General features: G+C 33.8%; 2 protein-coding genes across 6 annotated transcripts; both read left to right on the top strand.

The window, feature by feature from the left end:
- Positions 1–5,291: 5,291 nt before the first annotated feature.
- LOC142605738 (RNA-directed DNA methylation 4) lies at positions 5,292–10,899 on the top strand. Of its 4 annotated transcripts, none has more exons than XM_075777178.1 (10): positions 5,292–5,654; positions 5,789–5,872; positions 6,399–6,487; positions 6,708–6,782; positions 7,534–7,575; positions 9,285–9,439; positions 9,536–9,654; positions 9,970–10,054; positions 10,131–10,201; positions 10,289–10,899. In XM_075777178.1, the coding sequence occupies exons 1-10, from the start codon at positions 5,546–5,548 to the stop codon at positions 10,552–10,554; spliced, it is 1,095 nt and encodes a 364-aa protein (XP_075633293.1). In that variant the 5' UTR covers positions 5,292–5,545; the 3' UTR covers positions 10,555–10,899. The 4 variants fall into 4 exon arrangements, with proteins under 4 accessions (XP_075633293.1, XP_075633295.1, XP_075633294.1 ...); XM_075777180.1 differs by having other exon boundaries at positions 5,294–5,654; positions 9,976–10,054; XM_075777179.1 differs by having other exon boundaries at positions 5,294–5,654; positions 7,531–7,575; positions 9,976–10,054.
- Positions 10,900–14,878: 3,979 nt separating this feature from the next.
- On the top strand, positions 14,879–19,062 carry LOC142608097 (alanine--glyoxylate aminotransferase 2 homolog 2, mitochondrial-like). Of its 2 annotated transcripts, none has more exons than XM_075779801.1 (9): positions 14,879–15,257; positions 15,717–15,947; positions 16,042–16,212; positions 16,796–16,939; positions 17,061–17,240; positions 17,948–18,173; positions 18,349–18,462; positions 18,544–18,567; positions 18,715–19,062. In XM_075779801.1, the coding sequence occupies exons 1-9, from the start codon at positions 15,006–15,008 to the stop codon at positions 18,756–18,758; spliced, it is 1,386 nt and encodes a 461-aa protein (XP_075635916.1). In that variant the 5' UTR covers positions 14,879–15,005; the 3' UTR covers positions 18,759–19,062. The 2 variants fall into 2 exon arrangements, with proteins under 2 accessions (XP_075635916.1, XP_075635915.1); XM_075779800.1 differs by having other exon boundaries at positions 14,880–15,257; positions 18,544–18,630.
- The last annotated feature ends 4,443 nt before the right edge of the window (positions 19,063–23,505 follow it).

Below are 23,505 nucleotides of genomic sequence, written 5' to 3'. Positions count from 1 at the left end.
TACCTATCGAGATTTAAAAAGAGTTGTTTCAGCCCGAGGCTCGACAGTTGCTCGATAGATAGGGTATCTGTCAAGGTTTATGAAGTTCAGATTTTCAGTTCAGATTTTAATCCAATCCATGAATGTATGTTTGGGCTTTCTTTTCTCACAAACCTAAACATATATAAGGATTATTTTAAGGGCCGTCAAAGTTTGCACAATTGCGCGAGTATTAAGCAAAGTCTTGTTCATGCAAATTGTGACTAGAGATAGAATTTGTCCTAGTTCTTCTTTCTCTTGAAGAAACTGTTGTGTTTGTACACCATAGGGTTTTGTGACCAAGAAACTTCATGATTTTCATCGTGTGATGAACAGGAGAACTTTGCAGCCAACATCATTCTTAAGTTGGTGATCAAGTCACGTACTGGGATCCGTGCATCTTTTGGTTAGTCATGTACTGGGAGCCATGCAATACAAGGAGAGATTGTCACTACAGAACAAGTCTAATTAGATATTGGGGTAAGGATTCAACTGTAGGTTGGTCTAAGGTACTGAGATTCCTTTACTTGTAATCACTTGTTTTGATAATAGTGGATTCTCGAGAATGGTGACCTTAAAATCACCCGGTAGGGTTTTTGTCTCAGAGGTTTTTCCCATTCATAAACAAATCACCATGTCAAATTTAATTTCTATTGCATTATATTTTAGTTGATGGTTTGTTTGTGTTACCATGCTCATTGCATGTAATTGAACCTAATTAATTAACTTGGCTAATTAATTGGTTAATTCATCACAAGGGGTCAATACATTCTTGGCCTATCAAAGATTTATTTTAGGATATTTATCTGCAAGATAATTGTTCTTAAAAAGCCTAAATCATCTAGAAAAGAGATAAAAAAAAATTATGGATAGAGGATGAAAACATGTCTAGGTGGACGGACCGGATCAAAAAACCCTAGAAGGAGAGTCCAAACAACACAGTGCCGAGCGACACTCTAAAAGGGCCAAATTTCCCCTTTTTGGGCTTTAGTCCAACGGCCTTCAGGTGACGATAAGGCACACCATTTTCGATCTTTTCGCAAAATGATGCGTTCGAATTCACATCCTAATCGTCCGTGCCTATTTTTTAGAGTTTTCTGAGCTCTATAAATAGAGACTGAACCCCATAATTCAACACATTTTTTTTACACTTTGAGAGACATACGTTTTGAAACTCTCAAATTGTTGATACTTGCTAATCCTCTCTAAGATTTGCAACTTAAATTAGAGTTTTTAGGTTTCAAAGATAACTAAATAAGTTTCTTTGAACCCTAAAACATCCCCTCAAGAACAAGGAGTGCTCAATGCAAGAGGTTGTTGTCAATCACTCTTTTCTTTTTTCTTATGCTTCTTGTTTAAAATGATGAATGTTTTGTTATCTTTGAATTATTGATCATTGTTTTGTTTAAAGCATGATTGTTTTTATGCAATTATTATAATCTCTTTCTTGAATGTTAATAATCTGCATGTGAACAACTCTTTTTCTAAAAATAAAAACAGATCTGCATCTTCATTAGGTGTAGATCTGACTTTTTCTAAACATAAAAATGGATCTGCATCTTCATTAAATGTAGATCTGACTTTTTCTTAAAATAAAAATAGATTTGTATCTTCATTAGATATAGATCTGACTTTTTCTTATAATAAAAATGGGTTTGCATCTTCATTAGATGTAGATTTGAATTTTTCTCAAGTAAAAATTGATTTGTATCTTCCTTAGATGCAGATCTGATTTTTTTTTTTAACATATGTAGATTTTTGAAATAAAGAAAAAGATCAAACATGATTGTGTTAGTGTTTGTTTTATTTGGATTCATGTTGCATAAATTTAAGTTATGAGTGAAATTCTCTTCTTAAAAAAAATATTCTTTTTCATTCTTTTACAACATAAAAATAGATCTGATTTTTTTTTTTATCAAAAAATTATTTTTTTATCATCACAAAACAGATCTGAATTTGTATCTCTAAAAACCACATTTTCTACATACTACAAAACAAATCTGGTATTTTGACAAATCAAAAAATCATTTTTTACCAACCAAAAAAGATATGATTCTTTTCAAAAGAAGAGACTTCATTCATAATAAATTTGTGTGATTAAATTTTATTTCACATGTTCAACATATCATTCATGAAATGCATAGAATGATACATTAGTCACAAGAGTCTAGAAGACCAGTCTCTGTCTGGGCGGAATAGGTGCTTAACACATTCTCATTCCGTAACCTAGCCTTCGGATTTAGGTTATTGGTTAAGTAGATCTAGCCTTGTCTTTATTTTATTTTGGGTAGAATGTAATTAGTACAAAAAGCCATGTAATTATTTGGTAGTTTGTAACTAGTACCCAAAGCCATATAATTTTTCAATTATGTAATTTTTTTTAATTCAATCAATGAAGAGAACAATTCAGTCATGTATTTATTTTTTCTTATTTTTTTGTATAAAAAAAGAAGTGACGACTCCATACCACTTACCCAAAAAGAGAGGTACCCTAAAAGGTGCCCAAAAATCTCTCTTTTTTGAGGGGCACTTTCGAGGTCTCTCATAATGTCCATAAATATATTATTCTAAACTATAGCTTGAACTTAACTTGTTTCCTAAATAAACAAACAAAAACAAACTTTTTTCTTAAATGGAAGCCAAACTCTTCAAAATCAATACAATTTATTATACAAAGGAATATGTTTCACACTTTCACTTCTATTTATCACACAGTTAATACTAAGAGCACCGATATTAGGTGTGTTCAAGCATTTGTCATGGGTGTCAATTCAGGTTAGCATGTCGGGTTCGTGTCGTATCGAGGTAAGGGTATTCGACCAATGACTCAATCCGAATCTGACCCATTTAATAATCGTGTCATGATCCTTTAACTTTAACTCGACCTGTTAATAAGGCGGGTTGACCTGACCCAACTTACTTGGCACGCTTAATAAACGGGTTGTGTTAGGTTGACACAAATTTGACCCAACCCATTTCAACTTGATTAATATTAAATATAACATTTATATAGAAATAAATTATTCTTTACATCCCAAAAGTAGTCTATATACTTCAAGTTTTCAATCCACAATTAAAATAATATAGTTCAACAAACATATAACATCCATTTAGAAATAAGTTCTTTACAAAAATATAAGAAGGTTTAGAGATTTAGGATTTATAGGGTTTAGAGATCTAGGGTTTGTAAAGTTTCAATTTCTAATTATATCCCTTGTAAGTTTTTGTAATTACTTACTTTTCTTTTTAAGTTTAAAACATAAGTTAGATATAAAAGGTATTTGACAAATTTAAAATAAAATGAATATTTGTTTGTTATATGAGTTAAATAGGTTGTGTTAAATGGGTCATTTCAGGTTGACACAAATAAATTAGCGTGTTAAACGTGTCTATTGTGGGTTACGCGAGTTAACCCGCTTATAACCGGTTTCTTATCGTGTTGCTTTCGGGTTGACCCGTTTATGACCCAAACCCGCTAAGGCCCAAACCTAACCCATAAAAACCCATGTCGGGTTCGTATCATGTTCGCGGGTTGGGTTGAACATTGACACCCCTATTGTTTAACTCACGAGCATGTCCATAAATATATTATTCTAAACTACAGCTTGAACTTAACTTATCTATATATATATATATATATATATATATATATATATAAAACTGAAGCCTTTGAAACTCTCACAATTTTTCATGTCAGCACAATATTTAAATAAAATGACATGGAAAATTGTGAGAGTTTCAGAAGTTTCGGTTTTATATATATATATATATATATATATATATATATATATAGATAAATTAAGTTCAAGCTGTAGTTTTTTATTTAAATAAAATTATCTTTGTTTAGTCTAAAGTTAACAAGAAGTGAGACTCTATTTATCTAACAAGTCCAACTCAAATTCAGACTCATCATTATCATTTAAAAAAAATTATTATTTTTTAATCCAAAATTAACAAGGAGTAAAACTTTATCTTTCTAGCAAGTCCAAGTTAAACTCAAACTCAAATATTTATAATTAATTGTGAATACTATAAAAGTAAAGCAAACCCTAATATATTTTTTTTAAAGCAGAGTAGAGGTATGAGTTCTGCTTATATTATCTTCTTCTCCTCTACTCTTTTAGAAAAAATATATATATATATATATTTTATAATTTTTCATGTATTTTTAAATTCTGCAACATGTGTTGTTAATTGTTACATGCAACGTTTTGCACGTCATGTATAACAAGAATTCCTATATATCTCAATTCTCAAACAACTCCTATCTATGTTTCAAGTACGCCAAATACACAAAGGTTGGCATTGTTGGAGATTAAGATGCATAAAATGTTTTTGCTCAAAAAAACAAAAAGATGTATAGATGTCATGTGACTCATGTCACATCATTAATAAGAGTTCCACTAAGTATATCAAACAACTTTTTTTTTTCTTTTTTGCTAAAAACCCAATTATCTGTCTTTAATAGAGAACATGTTATTTATTGTGTAACCTTTATATCACCGATCATTAAAATAATAATAATAATTTTGAAGTTTATTTACTATTGTTGATTTCTATCAATAGCATTCATTCTAAAACTAATAATTTCTTCATCATTTTTCAAACTTTGTACACATACAACTAAAACATATAGGGGTGGGATTGTATGTCAAGAACTTTGTGTGATTGTGTCTTGTAGCTTAGAGGAAAATATTTTCATGTATGATTAATTTCGTTAATTAGGAGAGTTTGAATTCGATTTAAAAAAATAAAATGTTGTAAAGGAAGGGGGGTGGGGGAGAAGAGGTAGTATGGTATGAAACATAATTAATTGTGATTGTCTCCGTGTGATATATGGTATTCATGTAGCGGTGGGAAAGTGTGTGTATGTTTTGCTTAAGTGGGCAAGTGTGTGTGTAACACAAATTAAAGTCATATAAGTGCAAATCATGCAATGGTGTAATTTCTTTAATTTTTTATAAAATTATTTGATTCTACTTCACAAATTGGTAAGTTCTCGTGCTATACATGAGTTAACGACTAATTTCTTAAATAAACAAACAAAAACAAACTTTTTCTTAAAAGGAAGTCAAACCCTTCAAAATCAACACAATTAATATTGGGAGGAATATGTTTCACACTTTCACTTCTATTTATCACACAGTTAATAGAAAGAGCACTGATAACAGGTGTATTAAAAGCATTTTTCATTTTCATATGCTAAACATTCTAATAAAAAAAAAAAAAAAAAATTCATATGCTAAAAGATGAGAAAAAAAAAAAAAAAAGCCCTTTTTTAGTTTTCGCATTCTATTTCACTATTTTTCCCTCTTTTCTCCAATTCTCTACTTGTTTCTGTTTCTCTCATTTCGGTCACTCCCTTCCTCTCTCACCGCCGCCGTCCAGTTGTCTCTCTTTAGCGGTCACCACCGTCCTCTCCATTTCCTTTTACATTTTTTGCGAGCACAACTCACATTCTGAAAAAGCCCTGCCAAACCCCCTCAGGCAGAAGTGAGGGTTTCTTGGTGTGTCTGTGCGCGTATTCATGGCGACCCTCGGCGAAAGCTCATCGGCTCCGCCAAAATCCACGGACGACAAGCCTGTCATCGTTAGGGTTAAGCGCAAAACCTTTCAGTCTCCACTCGATGCTTTCTGTGAGTTTGAGTTTTTTTCCTTTTCCATTTCTCACTCTCAAATTTTCTTGCTTGCTTTCAACTTCCATGAAATCCTTGCAATTTATAAGTAGAAATGTGTAATTGAAAACTTTACTTACTCTTAATAATGTTAGGGCTTGAAATCAATGAAAGGCCACTGAAGCGTCCGTTGTTGGATTTTGAGAACTTATCGATTTCGGATTCAGCTGCTGAGAAAGGTATTTTACTCGTTTACCACTCGCATTTCGTTTCCAAATTCATTTCTATTTCTTGTTTGGGAGAATGGAAATTAGTATTTGCAAATTGCAATGCAATGTTATTGTCAAATTGAGTGCCTTTGAAGGGTTATAAGCAAAGCAAATTCTTCCTTCCATTTATATTCACTATAAAGCTTGAAGAAATGGTTTCATCTTTCTTTTCCTATCAAAAAAATAAAGCTTGAAGAAATGGTTAGGAGGAGAGTTTGCTAAGACTCATCAAATTTATGTTTAACACTAAGAAAATGTATATTATATGGCTGAAAATTTGTTTTGAATTTTTTGTTTTTTTTTTTCCGCATTTGATTTGGGATTCAATTTGGATTTATGTTCTCCTGGATTTCACACATATTGTGTTTCAGTTTTGTTTTGTTTTTAATTTTGGATTTGGGATTCAATTTAAAAAATTTATGGTTTTCCAAATTTCATGCATATATGCAAGCATTATCATATGGTTTAAGTGAGGCTCTCTTTCTTCTGTATTTAGGGGAATTCAAGACTAAGAAGGTTCTGGTGCAGCATGTCGAGACATTAAGTAGCTCTGAGAAAACCATTGACATTGTCCAATCATTTGTGGTCAGTATGGCACGTTTTATGTCAGTCCTTGGTTCTCTTCTTCTACTATTCTGTTCATTAATGTGCTTGGCAATGCCATGTTAGAGCATGAGCATGCTGCTTGAGTCACATTCTTCCTTACATGGGAAGTTATTTTCTTTTGTGACTTGTTATATGATTCTTATTGTGTCAAATTTTTTAAAATGTGGATGATAGGTGTTCTTATTGACTGTTTCTTTAGGAGTCCAGTTTTGCTGATGTATCCAAAGGTGAAAGAAAGGGCGAAGAACGAAGGCTCACTTTTAAAAAGGGAAATGTAATCTCTCTCTCTCTCTCTCTCTGTCTGTCACACACACACACACACAGTGCTGCTGTGTAGGGATGGTAATGAGTTGGGTTTAGTGAGTGTTCCAACCCAATCTGACCCAAATATTAAGGGTTCAGGAATTTTTGATTGGGTTTGGGTTCAAAATTTTTAACTTGTTACAGTTTGGGAAGGGTTTGCTTTTTACACCTTAGGTACCCAACCCCAACCTGCCTATGTATTTAAATTACTAAAATACCCTAATTACTAATTTTATTTACACAAAAACTCGAGTTTCTAAAAAAAAATTAGGTGTGGTGTGCCTCTCTTTCTGCTTTAAATATTGTTAAATTTAGTGTAAAAGTTCTCACTAATCATTAAATGTAGATAGTATTCTAGATTTTCAATTTTAGGTCAACCTGGCCTGATCCACAACATGTTCAATCTGACTCATATTAGATAAACTGGTTGGTTTGGTTTATTTTATTTTATTTTTTATTTTATTTATTTATTTAAATGGATGAGTTTGCATTGGTAGGGTTTGGTATTTAAAATATTTAGAGGGTTTGGGTTTGGAAATATTTTTTAGTCCCAAACCCAACACATTGCCATTCCTACACGTACATGCGCCCACATGCTCACTCACTCACACACATTGCATGACTGTTCAGAAGCATAATTATCTCACTGTCTCAAATATGATTGAAGACATTACCTTTTCTTTTAGTTTAACATTTCCTTACTTCTAATCTATTGTTAGCAGAAACAAGATCAGCTGTTGTCTAAAGCCCGACAAGAACAGGAGGTATTTTAATAGCAGATTAAAGATTAAACACACACACACACACACACACACACACACATATGATATCTTTCTTTTTCTTTCATTTCACTAGGTGATTATTTGTTACATTTCATCATCAATCATTGTCATTTATTATTAGGTGATCATTTTGCAGTTCTTCTCACTGTCGAGTGTTGATTTACTCTTAGTTCTTTTTTTGGATATTCAGTATTGTTAGATGGATTTTTATGTTGCATCTACTATTGTTGTTTAAACCATGTAAGTTTAACTGCTATGATGGTATCATTGTGAGATCTATATTAATTTTGTACCTTTCACAATTGGTGAGATTAAGAGACTTTTCTAGAATTTATAAAATAGAGATAACACCTATTTCGACAATACTTTCCAATATATTTTTGTTCTAATGCTGTATGCATTTGGACCATTTTTCATATATATTTTTAATTTCCTTTGAAAAATATAGAAAGATGTTTCATGTTCAAATGAGCAGCTTTGTTAAGCGCCTACTGGAAAACAAAGTTCAGTCAATCATATTTTGGGTATAGTTAACAAAGAAACTAATAATGAATTATCATACAATCTTGTTCCCCCCTCCCCCCCTCTCTTCCTTTTTTAAATAGTAGCATATTGATAATATCTTACTTAGAAATAGAAAACATTTTGATCATATCTTACATGTTAATAATTCTGTTTCTCTTCTCAAGTACTTAATATTATGATGGAAACATATAGCACAAATACGAGTACCCTGAAAATAAACCTAATTATTTATCAATAATATCATGGGATGATACCCAAACCATGAAAGGACTGAAGGATAGCAATCGTCCTGGCCACCTTGCCAGAGGTGGTTTGTTTCTTATATTTCTTGTTTGTGTTTTTATGGATGAATAATGGAAGGCTGTAACACTAACATAATTAACATGATGCTTTTCTTTTTCTTTTTCTTTTTTTCCTCTTACATTATGGAACTGTTATTCTCTGCTCTTGAAACTTTTTATTAAATTCCCTTTTAAGCATAAGTTGTTGAGATCACAACTGTGTTGAGTTCTGTTCAAAGACTAGTCCAGTTTTATTTTGTCCAAACTATTGAAAGGCTGTTTTTTTATGACACAGGAAGAGTCTTCTTGTGCCACATGTTTTCACAGGACATTATTATAAAATAAATAGTAATAGTAATTATAAGTTAATGGGGCTAGGAATTGTAAGGATGGAGAAGTTGATATGAAATTTTACAACAGCTAGGGCTGCTAAGATATACAAAACTTCTCTGGCTTGGCTTGGTGGATGCTGGTTCGGATAATTTATAAAATAAATGGCAATCAGATAAATTTTATATTAGAGCTTGTAATTTTTTCTCAAGCCTAACTCGAGCAGAACATTCCATGGTTCTGTACTATTTTAAAAATAATCTACACGGTTCATCTTTTTCTTATCTTGAATTGAAGTTTGTTTGAAATCGGTTTTGATATAAATTAGCCAAGTTTGATTATGTTTGGATCTTATTGAATTTTAAAGGCCAAACTCAACATCCTACAACCCTTCTTAGGTTTAGTTTTTATCCAAAAAGTCTATTCTGCGTGCATGGGGATCTGTCATATGATTTCATTTAGTTTATACAGTTATCGAATGTATACTTTGTGAAACTTGTCTTTTTATATTCCTTTTCCAACACAACTGTATTTCAAACTTTTCTCTGCCTTTAGGTCTTAGCAAAAAATGCTCGTTTTGAACAAATATGGAGAAGCAGACAAGGAAACCAAGAGGCAATGCATAAAAAAGAACTAGATGAAATGTGTCGGTTTTATGATGTCGTTCGTGTTGACGTTGAGGAAAGATCTGAGGAGGTGAAACAGCAGGAGTAAGTTTTTCTTATTATGAAAACCCTGGTCTGGTGACTCTGGTCACAATTGGAAATTTCTTTTTGACTATGGTTGCCCGTTTATTCTTATTGCAGAGATATATCATTGGAGGATCATATGCTTTTGTCTAGTTATCTGCCTCTACTAAGAGAGATAATTCCATCTGCTGCTTCAGAGATTGAATCTGACTTACATGCTTCCATGTCAAAACAAGGTAGTTCATTGATAACTATTATTCACCTTCATACATGCTTTCTGTCTTCAGTAACCATTTCAGTCTTTGGTTTTAAACTGATTTCAAGTTAATGTAGAAAATAGACATTGAGTTGTAGCTCTTGCAGCCTTGTCACCCCTTTATTTAGAAGAAACAAATGAGTTTTCTTGTGTCAAATTTTTCCAATGTTATGCTTGTGATCAATATGAAGATTGTTATGATTTATATACATTTGCTTAGTATTAGTGCTGACCTGTAATTTTTGTCTATGTTTTCAATTGCTCTTTGGTGAATCCTTCTGTGATTACACATTAGCTGCAGATGATTGTGTATATGACTTTTACGCTGTAAGGGATGACATGGACATAGTTCATGAAGAAGCTTCTTACCCGTTTCCTATGTAAGTATCAAATACTCTGGATTTATTTACCTGCACTTAGTCTTTCTTGCTAAAGTTTGTTTTGTCATTGATTCAGTGTACAGGTTGATGAAGAGGATTATTATGATGGGCCCGATGAATCAGAATATGAGACAGATGATTCAAATGGTAATTATAAACTTTCTTCCTCTTTTTTCCTCCTCAAGTCTGCTTTTATTTATTTTCTTCTCCCTTCTTCTTTTTTGTGGTTGTCAGCTGAAAATAATCCACTAAACGATTATCCTGATGAGATATCTGAAGAGGAAGAGGAAGAGAAGAGTGAAGCCTCTGAAAATGAGTCAGAAGAACTTGAAAGTGAGAGTGGAAGTGACAAATCATTGGAATCTGAGGACTTGGACAACCATGGCCTGTCAAATGATGCAGACCTATATGATGATGACATTGCTGATGATGATATTTCTGATGGTGATTATTTTGATGTTGACGATGATGATGATGGTGGTGGTGAAGATTGGAGATGATCCTATAGATGAAAATCAGATTTTGTGGATAGCCAATCTTGTTTTTAGTAGTTGTTATTTTGGCCCGTATAGTGCTGTGATCATTGCTCCTATAGTGTTAGTAAATTGTTGTTAGAGGAGGTTAGTCTGGTTAATCATTGTATAGTCTGTAGACTTTTAACATGGGCCTAGCAGTTATCTGTGGTGTTTTGTGGACCTTGCCCATTTTGTTCATTGCAGATTTTTCCTTGCCTCCATGAATTGCAGGTGCTGACATGTTTTCCGTTGTATGTGGGGATTCTTCAAAAAAGGGTTGATAACATCTCTGATGCTAAATCCAAAAGGTTGATGTTTAACAATTGATAATTGCTGTTTCATTGTCAACATAGGTAACTGGTTTCTCAAAGTTTGATTTGTAAAATTGAGAAGAACAATTATTTCGATTGGTATAGTGTAAAATGTAAACGTGGAAGTGGTATAAGAAGCTCATTCTGAAGCACAGCAGCGGAAGTTTCCTATTATCATTTGGTTTTGGAGTTGGACAAGAAGGTGAAGGACTGGAGGGTGTGTATACAGTCTGCTTTGCCCGATGGACGTGTTATTTTTTGGTGGAATAATGGTAGACTTATAAAGTCCAACGTGAGACAGGACGCTGGATGCGGCCATTCCTTGCCAAATTTGCCAAATAAATTGATACTACCTAAAATTGTTTCGGGGAATTGGGGGGAAAACACAATTTCACTTAGGCTGCGTTTGTTTCGACGGTAAACGCTTTCAGGAAATTGTTTTACGCGTTTACGGGTGTTTGGCAACACCTGAAATTTTGGTCAAACGGAAAATTAGAAACATTTGACTGTAAAATATTGCTTCCCACCCGGAAAATATTTTCCGTTTGTATTTTACCTTCAATTGGTTTCAGTCCTCATTTTCCCTCTCGGCTTCTCGCATTGTTAGTCATTCCAGTCAAGCTCCACTCCCTGCCTCAAGCCAGTTCGAGCTTCACCCACCGTCCGAGCTTCACCCCCAGCATTGGTCACCCCCGATTGTCGCACCAAAGACCAGCCCACCAACGGCGCGAGATCGCGCCATGACCCACCGCGAGATCGTGTCATAACCCAAATCGCGCCGTTGCACCTTGGCACTGCGATCTTGCGCAGTCGCACCCCAGCACCGATCACGATAGCGCACCCCAGCATCGCGATCGCGCCGTCGCACCCCAGCATCGCGATCGCGCCGTCGCACCCCAGCCTTCGCGATCGCGCCGACGCACCCCAGCCTTCGCGATCACGCCGTCGCACCCCAACCTTCGCGATCTTGATCGCGCCTCCTCCTTCGCGATCGCGCCGCTTCTCTCTCGGATTTTATGATTTTTTTTTTTTGGGTTTTGTTTCTTTTGTGATTCTACTGAGAAATGATGTTATATATTTGTTTGGAAGCTGAGAAAATGTGAGCATCAAGTAAAAAATGTATTTTCTATAATATTTTCAAGATCACAACCAAACACCTAAAAATATTTTCCAAAGTATTTTTTAAAATGCCACCAAACACCTAAAAATATTTTTCTTTTCGGAAAATATTTTCCTTTCCTGAAAACATTTTCCGAAATTGCTTTACTGTCGAAACAAGCGTAGCCTTAGATTCAATCAAATTAGTTGAAACTGCCTTTTAAAAATACAATTGTAAGAGCTGAATTCTTTTTAAAATACTATTTTAATAAAAAGACTAAATTATCTTATAGTTTTAAAATAATATCAATTTAAAAAGTGAGCATTTAAAATATGGTATTTTACAAATTTTTCCTTTTACCTTTTTTATTTTTACCTTTGGTACGCTAGAGTGCATTTCAATGAAAATAGTGCATATTGTATCTGTGATTTTTATGCAAATGCATAGCTAAAATTATTCATTTGAAAATGCAGAAGTTGTGTGCATGCGCGCGCACACACATATAATGGTTAGAAATATGCCTATAATTTGAATCCTTGCCTCTAAAATTTTCAAGTACTTTGTGCTGGGGAAGGTATCAACTTACCTATAAAAAGTGTGGTAGTGGGTCATTGGTGTTGGTCAAAATAAACTTTAAATATCATTTTCATACCTAGGAAATATTTTTTTCCCTTTTCTTTAACATGTCAATACAAAAATGAATTATCAAAATTCAATAACATGAATGACACCACCCGCCTTTTAGGTGGTATGATAACTTCCCAAGCCTCAAAGCTGGGGGGGGGGGGGGGGCGGGCTCGAGTTCTAGCTCCATATTGCACTTTAGGATAGATTCTATCCAGTTAAAAAAAAAAATGGCCCACTTGTTGGTATTGGAGTGAGAGCTTATGTGGATGGCTCATATGCAAAATAAATTGAGGAGAGAGAGAGAGAGAGAGAGAGATTATTTCAAATCAATAATAAACAAACTTTACCACTTTCATAATTGAAGGAGATTTTCAAAGATATTCTTTCTAGTTTGGAGTTTAATGGGAGTGATTGCTAGACAAAATGCTAGTTTCATTCCCTCGTAATCATTTCTAGAGGTGAAAATAACACCCATACATTAAGCAAAGGTATAATAAAAAATTATATATTTCTTATCATATTTTATAAAAAAAAATTTAAATGCATTAAAGAAAATACATTATATTCTATTCTAGATGGCTAGTCAATTGCTAATATAACTACTATATTACAGAAGGGGAAAAAAACTATTCCTAAAAAAAAACAAAAGCCTAATAATAATAATAATAATAATAATAATAATAATAATAATAACAATAACAATCATAATAATAATAATAATAATAATAATAATCAAACAAACAAAAGTAGCAAACTCTCATGGGGTTGCATTGGCTTTGGCTTCGTGCATGTGGGCAGGTCATGGTCTTGGCAATGTGTTTAAGTTGGGCTGTCATGACCCTTATGAGGCTGCCAAAGCCTTGGCTATGTGCCCATGGGGGTTGCAATGGCCTTGGGAGCATCTACGTGGGCATGTTATGGCCTTAATTATGTGCCCATGTTAGGCTACCTTTTTCTAAGCAGTGTATACGCAGACATGTCATGACCTTGATTTTGACAGTGTACATACAAGGTTGTCATGGGCATGCACCATGCCCAAAAGACATTATTTGGGCATGCCAGCTTGCACGCATGCCATGACCTTGACCTAACCCAATGCAAGGTGTTTTTTAGATTTAGCAAAATTTTAATTGGAGTAGATGACTAGCCCCTTGCTAATAACAAACAAATAAACAAAAGTCACAACACTAGCTAGTCCAATGCTAGATCTTTTTAGGTATTTTAGGAATATTCCTAGCATCACTCCGAAATTTACCTAGACTAGATGAGACGAGATCTTTGCTAATATAAATACAAGTATTACATAAATGGGAAAGATACTAAAGCAAAATAATAATAATAATAACAAACAAGAGTAGCGAAATCTAGCAAAGTTTTGAATTATGTCTCAGATTGGTTATTAAATTGGAATATTCTGATATCAGCATTGCAGTATGTATTGATGTACTACTCCAATATTACGGTTATATACATATATATATATATATATATATATATATATATATTGTATTATATTTGGTACCATTATAACAATAACTATAGAATATGTTCATACTTTATAATTTATGCCATCTAATTAATCAACATCATTCTCAAATAATAATAATAATAACAATCAACATGAATCCATAAAAGATATAACCTTTTTTTAATAAAAAATAAAAAGATTTATAAAATCTTATGCCTAATTAAATATAGAAAAAACTATAAAATTACATACATAATTAAACAAACTAAAAGTTCATTAAATCTCATGCATAATTAAACAGCCCAAAAAGTTCATAAAATTTCGTAAAGTGTATCTCTTTCCTTTTAATAAGAAAAATTCATAAGAATGCCATAAAAGTAATTAAGTCAGGAATACTTGTTTCGACAAAAATGTGAAATTTTTTTCCAAAATAACCGATTCTAACTAAACTATTTTTGATTGAAACAGAATTGAGAATTTAATGCACCTATTTATGTATCAAAACAAAATGGTCAAAAAAATCCTAGATAACCCAATGCTAGTTTTTATTTTTAATAAGTTTTTTACTATTATTATTTTTTAAAAATTATAGGTTTGATAGCAAAGTTTTATCTAGAAGACTAGAATAAAGGACTGATCGATTACTCTAAAAAAACAACATTACTCTAAAAAAAGCACAAAACAAAACAAACATTGAAACACCTATCAAAAAAACAAACAAAAACAATAATAATAAACAAACAACAAGAAGCGAACTCAAACACGTGATCTGATCAGATCTATCATCTATGTCGGACAGACTAGACAGTCACTCATGCCCACGTTTACAAAAGATTACAGTTCTTCGGCTGCTCAAATACAAAGCTCTCTCCACTAAAAGACGCAGAGATACACACAGAGAGAGAGAGAGTAGCAACTATCAACGAAGAAGATGCAGCGAATCATCCAAACCGCAGTGACACTGTCGCACAGAAATTCCAGGTCTAGGTCCAATTCTCGCTGCTCTCTCTCACAGCTAGCCCATACCCAAAGCTCCGTTCAAGACAGCAATGATATTCTCATACCCAAAATGCCCCACTTCGATTACACCCCACCCCCTTACACTGGCCCATCTTCTGCTGAGATCTTGAAGAAGCGCAAGGAGTACCTCAGCCCATCCCTGTTCCATTTCTACAACAACCCCGTATGTTTTATATGCACAAATCTTATTCATTTCACATTTTATTTTTCCTAATTCAGATGCATAGGAATCGATGCATATATTTTTTGTAGTATCAGAAAATTATTAGATATCATTATCGTAGCGAAGTTATACTCTCTCCTTTAATGTTGGATTCTGTATTGAATTTAATTAATGGGACTTATTATTTATGAGACAGCCAGACAGGGGGAGTCCAACATTGTTGGACGGGATACTTTCTCCTCTCACGTTGGATTTTGTCGTGAGTGAATTTAATTAGTAGGATCTATTATTTATAAAATAGGAGGAGTCTCACTTTGTTGGATGTGATATTTTCTCCTCTCACGTTGGATTTTGTCGTGATGAGGAGGCCGTCGTGGATGTTGGATTTCAGGAGATATTGGAATGTTTATGATGTTTGGTGGTGATTATAACATTTAATATGTGATTGTGTTTTTACAGTTGAATTTGGTAGATGGGAAAATGCAATATTTATATGACGAAAATGGTCGTAGATATTTGGATTCATTTGGTGGGATAGCCACAGTTTGTTGTGGGCATTGTCAACCGGATGTGGTGGAAGCAATCGTTAACCAAACAAAGCGGTTGCAGCACTCTACGGTTCTGTATCTGAATAATGCTATTGCTGACTTTGCCGAGGCTCTGGCATCTAAGATGCCCGGAGATCTCAAGGTGAATTGCTTGATTTCAAGTTTTGTATGGACCCGTATTCTTGTTTTTTTTTTTTGCTTGGTTTGATGTGAAATTTGTATGAGCTTAATTTCAGGTTGTTTATTTCACAAACTCTGGGACAGAAGCGAATGAGTTGGCTTTGATGATGGCGCGGTTGTATTCGGGCTGCCATGACATCATTTCACTTAGAAACGGGTATCATGGGAATGCAGCTGGGACAATGGGTGCTACTGCTCAATCTAATTACAAGTTCAATGTTGTACAGGTATATTTTCTTAATTTCTTAAGGGTACATTTGGTATGCTGTAATAGTTTCTGTAATGAAATAGTTATATATTTGTAATATTAATTCGGTTATTTGGTTGCATCTTTATTCATGGATTAGTACATTGGAATAACTATTCTTTAAATTGAACAACTATTCCTCTTTAAAATGGATATTGTAATGACCCAAGGAAAAGCGCACAGATGTAATAGCTATTCCTTAGTTCATATAATAGGTTTTAAAATTAATATATTTCAAAAAATATAAAGTTTCCTTATACATCGTCTTTTACAAGCTTTTCATATGTAACAACCAAACTTATAAATAGTAATAGTTATTCCATTATAATGTCTTTTATTCCCAGTAATAAATATTACCATTCTTAATGTAATCTACATTCAATATACCAAACGTACCCTAAGTGAATAACTTATGCTTTGTAATGAATTTTCCCCATAGTTTGTTTATATGGACAGTAATGCCTTTTACATTGAAGAAAGAATGAACATTACAAGTTTATAACATGGAAAAACCAGACTAATTGTCATTGTTAATGTTATTGATAAAATGTTTGTGCCAACAGACTGGAGTTCACCATGCGCTGAATCCAGATCAGTACCGAGGTGTCTTTGGTTCAGATGGAGTAAAATATGCTAAAGATGTCCAAGACATCATTGACTATGGAACTAGTGGTCATGTAGGTGGCTTTATTGCAGAAGCGATACAGGTAATACTGCCACTAAACCACACACACACAAGAAACACAAACATAAACCTGCTTACATAGGACTATGAGTGAGAGATGATTCATTTTGTTCATTTCTAATTTGAGTCTCCTTGCTTGACAGGGAGTAGGTGGAATTATGGAGTTGGCGCCAGGTTACCTGCCAGCCGTGTATGACAGCATTAGAAAAGCTGGCGGCCTTTGTATAGCTGATGAGGTTCAGTCAGGGTTTGCTCGGACAGGCAGTCATTTCTGGGGCTTCGAAGCACATGGTGTTGTTCCTGATATTGTGACCATGGCGAAGGTAGATCCTCCTGACCACCATTGGCATCACTCCCTCCCCATGATTTGAGGGAGCTTATTAGAAATCTGTAGATCTTTATTCCACTGTTTGCATTCCTTGCCCATTGCTTTTGGGGAGCTTAATAAACGACCTATAAGTATAGCAGCTTTTTGAGAAATATCCTGCGCTAGTTTATGACATAGTAAGCATTTTCATTACATTTATGAATGAATGTTGTATAAAAAGTCTCATTTTGTGAAGTAAAGTATGTGAAATAAAGTTGTCAGAGGAAACCTGAGCTTATCTTGAGCAAAGAACTTTTTACCCATTCATATTGTTCAGACCGTGAATGGAGAACTCTTCCCCATTATTTACCACCTGATTCTGCTGCACCCGAATAATGGAAAATATGTGGATTGCTCGAAGTAAAGATACATTAAACACTGCATGGAAGTAAATCAACCTGTAATGGTTTGTTTCACATCATTTTCATGTTTACTTCCTTCCATTGTTCTGCATACAATCAAGGTTAATCCTTATATGGGGCCAACTCCTTGTTTGCACAAAGATGCAATGAACTTTGGCACTTCTTTCATATAAGGTAACTTAATCTTAGATCTTTAGAAGGGTCATTTTTAATTTCCTTTTACAATTTTATTCACTCTACATGCTTGGTATATAGTGCTTGTTAGTTTCAGAAGTTCAGCTTTCTCCTGTGGTTTCCTCAGGGAATAGGAAATGGCATTCCCATTGGTGCAGTGGTAACAACTCCTGAGGTTGCAAAGGTCTTGACTTACCGCAATTATCTTAACACCTTTGGGGGAAACCCTGTATGTTCTGCTGGTGGTCTGGCTGTTCTGAGAGTGATTGAGAAGGAAAAGCTTCAGCAGAATGCATTTGTTGTGGGGTCATATCTGAAAGAGCGTCTTACTGCACTTAAGGAAAAACATGAAAGTAAAGTTCTGTTCTCTTTGTTTTAGATGTTATGAAATCTGAACCCTCAGCTCACATTCTTGATTGGTAATTGCCATTTAGAATAAAATATGGTTGCAAAAGATATGTTTAAATCTTTTAGCACCACTTGGAAATCCTGCACTGTAATTAATGATTGCTTTACTTGTCCCTGCAGTAATTGGTGATGTGAGGGGGAGAGGTTTGATGCTTGGAGTTGAACTTGTAACAGACCGCCAGTTAAAAACTCCAGCTAAGGCTGAAATTCTACATATTATGGACCAGATGAGAGGTGGGTGTGTGTGTGTGTCTGTGTGCATTTGTTTGTGTACATGTTTAATGTGGGTCTAATAGATTTACACTGATATTTCAGAATTGGGAGTGCTGATAGGAAAAGGTGGGTTTTATGGAAATGTTTTTAGGGTCACACCTCCTCTCTGCTTCACCAAAGAAGATGCTGGTTGGTTTTCTTCTTGTTCTTGTTCTACTTCTTCTCCTTCTTCTTCTGCTAACTCAAGCAATTGTATATCTCCTTTGGTTGTAGATTTTCTTGTGGATGTGATGGACTACACAATGTCAAAGATGTGAGATCTACAAGGATCAAGTTGCCAAGCTGATTATGCATGATTAGCCCTTTTTTTTTAAGAGGACCCATTATTAGCCTTTTAACCAACAATATAGTAGTATTTTTTAGGGGTTTGGAAGTGCAAGCTGTTTATATATGTACTGGTTTCTATGAAATAAAATGTTAGTCTTGCTGGAAGATGTTGAGACACCACCTCATTGTCTCTCTCTTCCTTTGCAACAGGAACTTTTCTCATATTCATGTGGTAAATTTGTTTTCAAATAAAGACTTGTGCACAACCATACTTTACCGAGGCAGGGATGGCAATAGCAAAGGGTGTTCTTTGTTTTGTTTTGTTTTTTTTTTTTTGGTTGAGTGGCAATAGCAATATACTTGTTTTTTTTTACAAGATTGAATTTCTACTTTAGGCTAATCTAAGTGTATATGTATATGAAACTCCCTTCTGGAGACTTGATCTCAGGCCCTTGCCCTCCACACTCTACAAACACTTATACTTGTGGAGTGACTATCGCACCAAGGATGCGCGATGGTAGCAATATACTTGTTATAACTTATAACTAATGTGCTCGTGTAATCAATGATGGAGCCAGTATTAATTTAGAGGGGGGACAAAATTTATATACACAAATATACATGACTTGAACACACATAATATAATGTACTTGAGACCGATATGAACTATGGAAAATTCTTAGGTACTTCAGAGCACATAGAAATTGTGTTCTCTCCTCTCACATTCATGATGGACCCTAGCATGAATTTAATAAGTGGATTCTACCATGAATATAAAAGAAGTGAACATTATTCTCGATGCTTTAAGAGTACCTAAAAATTACTCATAAAATATATGAGATCAATATGAAATATATAACGTGAGTAATATGATATATTAATATGAAAAATTCACACAAAGATATTGTAAGTACTCAAAGAAGATCAAGACCCAAGCTCACTCAAACTAGTGGCACATTGCCCTTTAATTTGGCCAAAATAATAGAATTTTTATAATGTGAAAATTTTAACCAATTGCAATTATACTTTGGGTCCAAGCCTAAGGCTGAAGAGTCTAGATATTGAATGAAAGAAGAAAAAAAAAAAATAGAGGTAATGACTTCCTCGGGAAGATTTGAGGACCAGTCTCTTTTATATAATAGCTGTTCAAGTTTTACACTAAGTGTCTTATCTCCTTCTCTTTCTTGTTCTAGTAATTTTTAAAAATTCTTCATCCCCTTTCTCAGATGGGTTTCCTCCTTTTTATAGTTCTTTCCTATGCATCTTAACCCTCCACTTGTCTGTTTCCTAGTCTTCTCCCTAGATACTTGTCCCAACAAGACTCTAATGAAGGTGGTAGAAGGTGATGCTAACTGTAGGATTACTGGTCAGAGGTCATTTTCACATTAATGCAGCTAATAAGGTTGGTGGAGAACATTGCATGCGAAGGTAGGTGATGTACCTTTTAGGAAGCTTCCTCTCACCATCCTCGTTCTTAATATCAAATCTTTTTCTCTTCTCGGGATTTGAAGAGATACCAGTTGTCTTGATCGCTTCATCGTCCTTGGGTGGGTGAAGTCTTCGAGATGCGTTTTCCCCTTAACCTAAGTTATAGAAATTGTTTTATAGTTTACAGTTAAGTTTCCTCGATCCTCAGACCCCACACAGATATAATATCCTACACACACACACACATATATATATTGTTAAGATATTATCGCCAAATTTTATTGTTTATACAAAAAATTTTATGAAGTAGAATAAATATTACATAAAGAATTTGAGACCAATTTTTTTTTTTAGGTATCTTTTGAATGGCAGCAATATTGTTCTTAACGTTTTTGCCTCTTCCCTAAGTTCTCTATTTTTATTATTTTTTCTCTACCTACATTTTTCTTTTATAAAACTTTTTAGACGTCTATCTATATATAATATAAAACAAAAACTTTTTATTGACCTTTCCATATGGTTCCACATTAAGATTTATTTTTAGCTTCTTAATCATCTTACAAAACTTTACTTCTCCTTATAATAAAACCACATGGTTTTATTGGGAACCATATCATCTTTTAAATGTCTCTCTTTCCTTTTATTTTTTGTTTTTTTTTTCTCCATATTGTTTGTTTTGTTTCACTTCATTTTTCCACCCTACCATATTGTACTGTTTATTTTAAGTGAGAAGAGTACAGTAGCAATGTATGTTATAATCTCGAGTCTTAACCTCTTGAATCCTTTTCCTCAAAAAAAAAAAAACAAAACCTCTTAAATCCTGATTCAAAAGAGAGAGCAAATGGAGGAGGTTGTTGGCATTGTATACCCTTGAAGAAAAGGTCAAAAAATATTTTGAAACTGCCATCTTTTATATTATAAATTGGAGTTTAATTTGAAAATCAAACTCAAATTCTTCGCATTTGTCCTACTTTGTTGTGAGCGCCATAAAGAATTGAAAATTTTCATATTTTGTCCTATTCTATTGAAAATTATGTTTAAAAAAAAAAATAGTAATAGTAGCAGGCCATGATAAGATTTTGGGGTAGCCGATTGTAGAGAAAACTCTTGGCTGAGTCTAATTTTGTCTTTTGAAGAATTTGATGATAGATTTAAGTATTTTTAACGCTAAAGAAGGAACTCCTAGGGTTTATGATACATTGAGCTTTAGACTACATTGTCCAAGTTATGTTTTTGAATTTAAACTTCTTCTTCTTAAAATTTTATTTATTTATTTATTATAGTTTAAGTTGAAGATTTAGGATGGTGACATGTGTTATCTACTCGCTCAAAGTGTTTGGAAAAATGCTTGAACCAAACTTTCCATCACTTAGGAAGTACAAAGTAAAAAAAAGAAAAAAAAAAATCTGATAGAAAACTTTCCATCCTTACTAAAAGTTATTTTGTATCTTAACTTCAATGTGAATCCACCAATGTTATCTTAACTAGAAATTGTGTCCCAACTCCCGAGCATTGTTTATGTTATATAGCAAACTAGTATAGGGTGTATCATACTTTAGCGTTGAATTTACCTTCTTTTATCTAAACTGAAAGCTCAAATTAGTGTGAAAACATTAGAGCTTGTTCAAGCCTCAAATTAAAAATTATAATTAGATTGCTTTTACTCTAACTTAACAAAGTGCAGAACAAGAGTAAATATGTGTATTGAACCGGTAACACTACTCTAAGTCATATCCAACCACAATGAACAATAAAAAGAAAGCTTAAAGAGTATGGAAGAGAGATGCAAATACAAGATAACACCAAGACACATTATCAAAGAGAAAATTGAAAGACTCGGCGAAAAATCTCTTTGTAACCTTCCAAGTCGAAATCAATCCACTAGTGAATAATGTTGGAGTACACGAATAACAAAAGACCTTCCAAACTTACTCTACCACATGTATTTAAACCCTCCAAGCTCCTGCTATCAATAGACTTCTTGGAGTCTTGTCTTCACTAGCTTTCTGGATCCCGCAATTCAGCCCGATTACATCCGCCACTTAATGACTCCTTCCAATGCTTCCCAATAGCACCAAAACTTGACTCAACACTCAGATTGAGTGTGGTAAGTGTTTGGGCTAAGAACCTCTTAAGGATGTAGAGATGGAGATGTAGAAGTAGAGGAAAATCAAGAGGAAATGTGTAGATGATTGTGGGTATAATAATTTCTAACTCTCAAGTGTATTTGCTAGGGTTTTCTCTTTGAAAAGCACTCCTTACATTTCGTGGGTAATGAGGATTAATATAGTGTGGGTATAGAATTTGGTAAATCACCTTTTCTTTTTACTAAATAGAGAGTTTCTCGTGTACCTCGCGAGATAGCCTTTCTCACGAAGTACTCTCGAATTTGACAGCCTAGCATAATTCTTTAGCTTTCAATCATGTGCTTTACATGTGGCTTTTTGCGGTTACTCTTCTCGCGAGCTTCTCTTGAGCTAGTCGTGAACTGCACTGATGCAGTTTTGAAGTTTGTTTCTTCACCAATCTCTCACACTCATCCCTTACAAATAAACCCACATAAATACAAGGAAATGATTGAAGAAATTACAATCAAATTTGACAGCCTAGCATAATTCTTTAGCTTTCAATCATGTGCTTTACATGTGGCTTTTTGCGGTTACTCTTCTCGCGAGCTTCTCTTGAGCTAGTCGTGAACTGCACTGATGCAGTTTTGAAGTTTGTTTCTTCACCAATCTCTCACACTCATCCCTTACAAATAAACCCACATAAATACAAGGAAATGATTGAAGAAATTACAATCAAATTTGGTACGGAATTAAAGCCAACAGAAGTTAGTTAGAAATCACAACTTTACATAAAAGTTAGTCTCTTTCTCAAATTCTTCACATTTTGTCCTACTTTGCTGTGATCACTAGAAAGGATTTACAATTTTCTGTTGAGGTTAATAAAACCATGTTCCTTAATGAAAGTCATTTTGTATCCGAACTTCTATCTGAATCCATGAATGAAATCTTAACTAGAGATTGTGTCCCAAGCATTATTTATGTGAAATAGCAAACTGGAAGTATCAAGAAACAATACCAACATTAATTTTTTTCTCAAATCATTGATTGTATTCTAATGCTTAGCTAGATTAAAATTTGATTGTACATACCCCACATAATGCAATTTAGAAGAGAATAAGTATTACATGTGGATTCAAGTTAGTTCAAATGATAAAATTTCTTGTTGTCAAATAAGAGATTTAGGGTTCAATCATCACCTATACCAAAACTAATTAGTGTCTTAATTCAATGATAAAGTGCA

Source organism: Castanea sativa, chromosome 8, assembly GCF_040712315.1.
Source record: "Castanea sativa cultivar Marrone di Chiusa Pesio chromosome 8, ASM4071231v1".
Taxonomy (NCBI): Eukaryota; Viridiplantae; Streptophyta; class Magnoliopsida; order Fagales; family Fagaceae; genus Castanea; species Castanea sativa.
Note: the sequence above shows the minus strand (reverse complement) of the source record. Positions and strands in the feature narration are given on the sequence as shown.

Coding starts and splice junctions, on each gene's coding strand:
- LOC142605738 (XM_075777177.1), top strand. CDS start 5,546: ATGGCGACCCTCGGCGAAAGCTCATCGGCTCCGCCAAAATCCACGGAC. Junction 5,873..6,398: donor GGATTCAGCTGCTGAGAAAG/GTATTTTACTCG, acceptor TTCTGTATTTAG/GGGAATTCAAGACTAAGAAG. Junction 10,202..10,288: donor TGAGACAGATGATTCAAATG/GTAATTATAAAC, acceptor TGTGGTTGTCAG/CTGAAAATAATCCACTAAAC.
- LOC142608097 (XM_075779800.1), top strand. CDS start 15,006: ATGCAGCGAATCATCCAAACCGCAGTGACACTGTCGCACAGAAATTCC. Junction 16,213..16,795: donor ACAAGTTCAATGTTGTACAG/GTATATTTTCTT, acceptor TTGTGCCAACAG/ACTGGAGTTCACCATGCGCT. Junction 18,463..18,543: donor TATTATGGACCAGATGAGAG/GTGGGTGTGTGT, acceptor CTGATATTTCAG/AATTGGGAGTGCTGATAGGA.